Source organism: Triticum dicoccoides, chromosome 4B, assembly GCF_002162155.2.
Source record: "Triticum dicoccoides isolate Atlit2015 ecotype Zavitan chromosome 4B, WEW_v2.0, whole genome shotgun sequence".
Taxonomy (NCBI): domain Eukaryota; kingdom Viridiplantae; phylum Streptophyta; class Magnoliopsida; order Poales; family Poaceae; genus Triticum; species Triticum dicoccoides.
The window spans coordinates 117,897,095-117,905,976 of NC_041387.1; the positions used below are offsets into that span (position 1 = coordinate 117,897,095).

The window sequence follows — 8,882 nt, forward strand, 5'->3', positions numbered from 1 at the left end:
ATGCTGCCGAGCTAGGAGTTGATCCTCACACTGATTTTGCGAATCGACCTGAGTCTCAGGGGCTACTACGATCAGCAGTTTCATGTTTTCCTTCAGGTGCATCTCGGGTTTTAGACCAACACACACCTTGAGGGCTACTGGTTATACATATTGACATCAAATAAATTTACACGCATCGAAAATAAAATCCACAAACAATCAGCCTATGACTGAGGTGCTGAACCACCTCTAATGCATTTCAGGATATAGCTCGGATGCAAGTGGCTGGCTCCATAGAGAGCATTTCTGGCATTAAGCTCGGCTAAACTCCTTCGACTTTTTTGAGCCAAGGTGATCTATGACACCTCGGATATAGCCCGGCGTTGGAGCTCGGATACTCTCCGGTGTTGGAGCTTGGATATAGTCGGGCGCTTGGAGCTCGGATACAGTCCGACGTTGGTGCTCGGCCAAAGGATACCTCAAATGCGGTCCGGTGTTGGGGCTCGGATGCAAGAGGACACCGCCGCACGGGAACAACCTCAAACCCGAGGTGTGGCATAAAAATAATAAGGCATTGTTAAATGCCGAAGACTTAAAGGGGCTCCTCGGATACCCGACGTGTAAACTCTTCGGATTCACTTTGGCGATCCTCAAGATTAAAGATGAGAAGATTTGTTGAACCAGTTTTCAAGACCGACGACCGAAGATGAAGAACAGTTCGGAAGAATCGAGGAGCGTCCCCAACTTGAAGACCGGTTCAGGTGGCTACTAACGGTGTCCTGGACTAGGGGGTACCCACCACGTCGTCCCCCGACCAGCTGGATCGGGCCGAGGACCCCCATGGCGGCTCAATCATGGGCCAGTTCAGACAGCCCCTGCTGCATACAAGGAAGACTCCACAAGACTTGGCGCCCAAGACGAGGACTCTCCTAAACCCTAGGCCTTCGGTGTGTTAAACCGAGGCCAGACTAATTAATGGACAATCTCATATTCATTACTACAATCTCGTGGTAGATACATGTACTCTGTACTAACCCTCATATGAATACAATCAAAAGCAGCATATAGGGTATTATCTCTTTAAAAGAGCCAGAAGCTGGATAAATCCCGTGTCCATGTTACCATCGCTCCAAGACGCTTAGTTTAGAACCCTTACTACGAGATATGCTGGATGGGCCCTGTTTTTTGCTCTGCGTCCTTAATTTAAAGCCGGGCGCCATCCTATTTTCTAAAAAAATGAATGAAAACAATAACGAATTTACACGCTTTTTAGGAATGGGACAAAGACAACATCCTCTTTTACTCGTTAGCTAATTATGGGCAATGTTACAAATCAGGCGGATGATTTCGGGAGTGTTCGGAATCCCTCAGCTCCCAGACTCGGCTCCGCGGAGCCGCCGGAGTTGTAGCCTAAAATACTGGAGCTGAAAATTAGGTGCTCTGCAACTCCTCTAATTTTACGGATCTGGTGGATATCCGAACAGTGCCTTCTTCAACCGTCGGATGAGCATGCTGGGAGTCGTTGGATGACAATAGGCAGGAGCGAGAGCGAGAGCTTCAACGCAGCGCCATTGCAGCCCCGCGGAAAGCTCCAACGCAGCACTGACGGCCTCTGGTGAGCTCCATTGCAACCCGACGGAGCTCCAGCACAGCAACGACCCTCCGGCGAACTCCATTGCAACTCCGGCCGAGCTCCATTGCAGCCCCGATAAAGCTCCAATGACTCCGATGAAGCTTCGTTGCAACTCCGGCCGAGCTCCAACACTGCACCGACGCTCCGTCGAAGCTCGACTGCACCTCCAGCCGAGCACCATGGATGCTGCTTTGAAGCTTTCGTCGCCGGCGAGCAGCTCCATGGATGCTGCATTGAAGCACCAGCACTGCTGCGTTGCAGCTCTACCGCCGGCGAGCAGCGCTATGGATGCTGCGTTGAAGCACCATCGCTGCTGCGTTGCAGCTCTGTCGCCGGTGAGCAGCGCCATGGATGCTGCGTTGAAGCTTCGTCGCCGGTGAGCAGCACCACGGATGCTGCATTGAAGCACTGTAGCTCCGACAGCCGGCGCGAGCACTGCAACGCAACACTAGGAGCCGCCGGCGAGAGCTCCCTTGCAGCCAAGCAGTATGGCCGCCGGCGAGCTTCACGGGTCGGGGCGTCGCTTGTGCTGTATTGTAGCTCCGTCGCTGTGGCGAGATCCACGAGGACGCGACTTCCTCCGACGATGGACGGCGCCCGCCTCCGGCCTTCCCGTGTTGTGCTGCAGCACCGGCGACCAGCGGCGCCAGGCTCCGGCCTCCTCCTTCGTGCTGCAGCGCCATGCCTCTTTCTCCGGTGCGTGACAACAAAGGGTGGGAAGGAGTGGGGCGAACGTGTGGACACGGAGAAGATCAGGCTGGGGCGGTTGCGAGCGACGCGTGGGGCTGGACACTTGTCGTGCGTTCCAGGCGGTTTGAGCGGCGTGGAAATCAGCCGGCTTAATTTAAACGTTTTCCGCTAATTATCCACCCATAGCTCTAAGAACTGAGCTAGTACATGCTGGCAATCTGTGGGCTACAGAAGACCAGCACTTCGTCGAGTTCGACCTTGGACTCGTCGCCGAACAGGCTCTCCTTGCCGTCCTCCCTCTTCGCGTAGGACAGCCCGAGCCGTGACCGCGCGCGCCGGAGGTCGCCGACGCCGACGCTGGCGTCGGGCCCCGTGAACACCCCCATCACGGCGGTGAGCGGCGGGCCGATGAGCAGCCCGTCGGCGCCGAACTGCGGCCCGCCCCGCGAGTAGTCGAACAGCGCAGCGCCGCTCCCGCCCACCTTGGGCAGCACCACCGGAACGGCAGCGGCGGTGTCCTCCGGCGCTGCCGGCGGCCAGTAGAAGAGGAAGGCGTCGAGCGTGTCGTAGTAGTCGTCCGTGCTGCGGTACCCCTCCGGGCTGAAGCCGCCGAACCTGAAGGAGCCTCCCGCCGTGTAGCCGACGACGACGCAGGGGCCCTTGAAGTCGCACCGCCGGTGGAAGTCCGTCGCGCTGAAGCCGTCAACGGTGGCCCTGTAACAGCAGCTGAGCTCGCGTCCTCTGAGGTGCGTGTTGGCCACGAGCGACATGGGGAACGGCAGCTCCACGCCGTGGTACTGGAACTGCGGCGGCGGCGTCTCGGCTTCTTTTGCGCCTCTGCCCCAGTTGAAGAGGCTGCGGGGAGTGACGAACCTTGCTCTGGTCGGAGCGATCGCCACCCTGCCGGTCGCCATGAACGCCATGCCACTGATCGCTCACTCGAGCGATGGTGGGAATGAATGGAGGAGAATGAGCCGAAGATCGAACTACTCGACATCAAGTGAATTTTCGTGGGCACAGGCTCGCCTTATCTCTTGTGTGGCTTTGACAACGAAAGTGCGATCCCAGAAGAACTAGGCTGTAGCCTAGTGGCAAGGGAGCGCAGTGGCGTCTCCAGCAAGCAGGGTTCGAGCCACGTCGGGAACGAATTTCTGGTTTCTCACAAGGGATGCTTTTTCTATATCAATAAACCATGGGTGCTAGTGCCCATGAGTTTCATCTTTTTAAAGTACGATCCCAGGGGCATCTCCAACGCGGACCCTGCCAATGAAGTATGCCTCAAGATTTGTGAACGAGTACCTTCTGATGTCTGAAATCACGGGGCCGTTTGGTTGCTGCCGGTGGTGGCCCTACCCCCATCGGCACGCTAAAGAATTAGCGGACAATTCAGCCGCCACGGTTTCGTCAATATTTTGGCTACAGAATCAACATGGAGAGCAGATGGGTCGTGGGCGAGCCAAATATTTGGAGCTGATCCAAATGTGCGCCAACACGTTGGTCAACGCCAAAAATTTGGCTGGGCAACCCTTGGTTCTGATCCAAACAGCCCCCACATGCCTCAAAGCCATGGACAAATTTTCTACTGCGGTGGTGTTTGTATCAGAGTACTTGAGAGAACCAAATACAGAATACACAACATAGCTATGACATCGTCGGAAGCTAGAGGTGACTGATACGTCTCCAACGTATCTATAATTTTTTTATTAAATTCTATTAAATTATACCTTTATATATTTTTATATTATTTTTGGACTAATTTATTAATATAGTGCCCAGTGTCACTTTTTTTGCTTGTTTATGGTTTTGTAGAAATTCATATCTAGAAAGGTCCAAATACGATGTCGATTTTGACAATTTTTGCTAGACAATGAAGGACCCTAGAAGCTTTGAGAGAGGTCGAGGGGACCCACGAGGCAGCCACATGGCCACGTGGCGTGGCGCAGGGGGGGGAGGGGGGTCGCGCCACCTGCTCATGTGGGGCCCCTAAGCCTCCGTTTGCCCTAATTCTTCCGCCTATAAATCCTATAATTCTTGGAACCCTCAAAAGCGAACACGAAAGAATATTATCGCCGCTGCAACCCTCTATTTCGAATCGATCCCATTTGGAACCCTGTTTCGGTGTTCTGTCGGAGGGGTATGCCATCACGGGAGGCCTCTTCATCAATCTTGTTGCCTCCATGATAATGTGTGAGTAGTTCCTTTAGGACCTACGAGTCCATAATAGCAGTTAGATGGCTTCTTCTTCTTCTTCCTCTCTCTCTCTCTCTCTCTCTCTCTCTCTCTCATCTTCAATACAATGATCTCCTCTGAGATCAAGCCAATGTAATTCTTGTGGTATGTTTGTTGGGATCCGATGATTTGTGGATTTGCGATCAGATTGTTCATTGAATATAACTGAACCTTTTAAATTATGATGTATGATTGAGTAGCTATGTATGCTTTTCGAGTTATTTGTCTTCTCTGGCCAAGATAGATGGGTAATTCTCAGTCCCGGCCCTGATGGGGGGGCGGGGGGCGGCCGCCCCGGGCCCCCAAAGTCAAGGGCCCCCCTCCCTGGTACACAAGTAGGCCATTGCCTATCCTAGAAAAAAAAACGATTGGGCCTAGTACAATTTTATAGCAAGGCTGCTGGGGTAAACGTCCCGTACATATCCTCCACGATCTCTCATCCAAAAAAACGCACGCACCATGGCGGTTCGACCAGATCAGATCACGGATTCACGGGTGGAGCGATGCATCACGCACGCCAATGGATGCTTTCCCCTCGGGCGAGTACCCTTCTCTCTGCGTGAGCGTGACTATCTTAATTACCTGGCTTATCACTTCCATGCGCAGCAACGGCCAGGAACAATTTATAAGAACAGACGAGGGATTGCCTAGATGGTGATCGGATCGGATCTATCAACTGATTTTAAATCCATGTTGTACAGCTCAAAGGTAACCTTTCTGGTACTCCCTAAAGCCCCTAAATTTGTTGTTTGCTAATTGATGTTGATGCCAAGAATTGTTTTTGATAATCCAATCATTAGGGTGATTAGTGCTTTAAAAACAGATACTAATCCAGGTTAATTTCGAGATAACACCAAGATCAAATTTGTAATGGTTATGGATTGCATTCCAATCCAAACCAATTTGCTCAATATAGATTAATGGTTGTTGGAGATATATCTAGAACAGTGTTGTTGTATAAGTTTTTTAATTTTTTCTAAATACATTAGTCTATTTTCAGGCAGAACCAGTTTTCGACAATGTTGAAGTTCTACATAATTTCCTGTTGAATATCGTGATATGCTTGTTTGCTTGTTTTGGTCAAGTTGATTAAGATTTAACCAAGAAACCGGTCTGGCATGATTCAGAGTGCGGATCAAGGGGAGAAAAAAAAATTAGTTTATTGTCCAGGTTATACTTGCATATTTACCTAGTACTCCCTCTGTACCGAAATACTTGGAGTTGGGGGAAACTTACTAGTTTTTTGTTTGAAAACTAATTTATATCCTAATTTGCAAAGAGGTTTAACCAAGAAACCGGTCTGCATAATTTCCCCCAACTACAAGTATTTTGGTACAAGGGAGTACTAATTTATATCCTGATTTGTAAAGAGGTTTATACAGATTCTGGATGTTCAAGTGCCGAGGTCAAAATATAAATTATGTTTTTATTGTTTAATGTTAAGGGCCTCGGATTTTACTTTCGCCCCGGGCCCCCGAAATGTCAGGACCGGCCCTGGTAATTCTTCAGTGGGAGTGGTCCATAGTAGTGAGTTCAATCTCACGGTGATCTATATCCCAGTGACAAAATGGGGAGAAGGCACGTGATGTGTTCTTAGGGATAAAATGATGGAGATTGATCTTATTGCTAGGTTTCTTTCTGTCTACATCATGTCATATTGCTTATTGCGTTACTCTATTTTTCATTAAATTTAGTACTTTGAGATGCATACTGGATAGTGGTCTTGGGATGGAGTAATAGTAGTAGATGTAGTTGGATAACGGTCTACTTGTCACGGATGTATGCCTATACAAGATTATGTCATGAATGGTCATAGTCACGAATGTTGCTTACCTGTCACTCGCCCAACAATAATTTGTTTATCATGCCACTACCTGCTTTCAAGAGAGATGCTACTAGTGAACCTATGGCCCCCGGGTCCATTCTCCATTAATACTTGCGTTGTTATGTTACTATTTTAGTTACCTTTATTTATTTTGCCGTTTTGCCATATCATTATTTATCACCATTTGCTTTTAACCTTGCAACTAACAAGGCGAGGGGGTTGATAACCCCCTTGACAAGTTGGGTGCAAGCATTTTTGTTTGTGTGTGTGTAGGTGTTGCTTATGTTGTTAGCTTGTACACTCCTACTAGTTCGATTAAACCTTTGTTCTTAACTGAGCAAAATACTTTATGTTGTTGTGCTACATCACCCTCCCTCTTCAGGGAAATTCAAAAACTCCTATGGGAGTAGCAGTGGCAAGGTATGCTTGGATTCCCAGATTGCATGCATCAGCAATGGAAGGATTGAATATATGATGCATGAGGGCAATATCATGGCAGTTTTAAGAAGCCCGCCATCATTCTTGAAGTACTTGCATCATAAGACCTCTGGATTTTGCACTCTTTCTTTCAAATATCCAGATCTCACAATGACAAGTTGCAACGCTCTCCATTGTCTCCAAGACTGAGTGCGGGACAAGCTCCATGTAACTATACCATCGATCGTCATGACTACAACATGGGCTATTCTCTTTGTGATGCCATTTATCCTTCATGCGACCTTCTTCAAGACCATGTCTGAGCCAAGGGGTGAGAAAAGATCTTACTTTCCCAAAGATGATAAGAAGCTAGAAAGGATGTGAAGTGGGCATTTGGAATGATCCAAGCCCATTTTGCAGTTATTTGAGGACCTAAAAAATATAGGATCCATAGACGGTGTGGACGGTGATGACAACTTGTGTGATCATGCACGGCATAATTATGGAGGATGAGGGTGACAGAGTTCACCATGGTCTAGAATGTGACTGCATGGGTGATCCTATCAAACTTCCAAAGCAGAATCCAGCGATGTTTCGGGATTTTATTTGGATGCATCAATAGATTGGGCATTGAGCAACTCCTAAACAGCTTCAAGATGATCTGGTTGAGCATTTGTGGTGCTTCACCGGGAGAACTGAACATGTGTTTGGATAGGATGATCTCGTGTGTCTGCCAGAACTCCAACACTGCCTCCGGCGTTGGCTGCTCCTCCGCCATGATGGCGTCAAAGTGCGCATGTGCATGCTTCATGATGAAGCCGACTCATCATCAGAGGCTTGCTTCATCGTCAGGTCATCGTCACTCACCTCTAGTGAGCTCGATGGCAAGCCTGCATCTATTCGCCACACACGACGACCCTGCCAGCGGCTGCAAGGTTGGCCACCTTGTGCTTCTACTCCGGTGAGAGGCTCTTCCACATCATTCTTGAACTCATGATCATGGTGGAGGTGGTGCACCAAGGAGGATTGGAAAACTGAGGTGTTTGTGATAACCCACAAGTATAGAGGATCGCAACAATTTTTGAGGGTAGTATTTCACCCAAGTTTATTGATTCGACGCAAGGGGAGTCAAAGAATACTTGTAAGTATTAGCAGTTGAGTTGTCAATTAAACCACACCTGAAGAACTAGATATCTGTAGCAAAGTGTTTAGTAGCAGAGTAGTATGATAGTTTGATAGCAGTGGTAACAATAGCAATAGTAATGGTAATGGTAGTAGTTTTGTACCAACTGTAACAGCAACATCAACGAAAGTAACTTAGCGAAGACCAATATGCAAGAAACGTATGCATTGGATCAGTGATGTATATTTACATTGGATGACATTCATCATGTAATAGTCACAACCTAGAGGGACACACAATAGCCCCAATTCATCAATGTAATGTAGGCATGTATTTCGTATGTAGTCATACATGCTTATAATAAGAACTTGCATGACATCTTTTGTCCGACCCTCCCGTGGCAGTGGGGTCCGTAAGGAAATATAAGGGTTATTAAGGCATCCTTTTTAATAGAGAATTGGAACAAAGCATTAACACATAATGAATACATGAACTCCTCAAACTACAGTAATTGCTACCTCTTGAGCACTGCATTGGTTTTCCCTTGAAGAGGAAAGGGTGATGCAGCAAAGTAGCGTAAGTATTTCCCTCAGTTTTTGAGAACCAAGGTATCAATCCAGTAGGAGACTCCTCAAAATTCCCACGCACCTACACAAACAAACAAGAACCTCGCAACCAACGCGATGAAGGGGTTGCCAATCCCTTCACGGTAACTTGCGAAAATGAGATCTGATAGAGATAATAAGATAAGATAAATATTTTTGGTATTTTTATGATATAGATTGGAAAATAAAAGATGCAAACAAAAGTAGATGCAAAACTTATATGATAAAAGATAGACCTTGGAGCCATAGGTCTCACTAGTGGCTTCTCTCAAGATAGCATAAATATTATGGTGGGTGAACAAATTACTGTCGAGCAATTGATAGAAAAGTGCATAGTTATGAGATTATCTAGGCATGATCATGTATATAGGCATCACGTCC

General features: G+C 48.0%; 1 protein-coding gene across 1 annotated transcript; it reads right to left on the reverse strand.

Moving 5' to 3' along the window:
• Positions 1–2,425: 2,425 nt before the first annotated feature.
• LOC119295377 lies at positions 2,426–3,421 on the reverse strand. The gene has a single exon (XM_037573792.1). It carries the CDS (start codon positions 3,223–3,225, stop codon positions 2,503–2,505), a length of 723 nt encoding a protein of 240 aa, XP_037429689.1. The 5' UTR covers positions 3,226–3,421; the 3' UTR covers positions 2,426–2,502.
• Between the last annotated feature and the right edge of the window lie 5,461 nt (positions 3,422–8,882).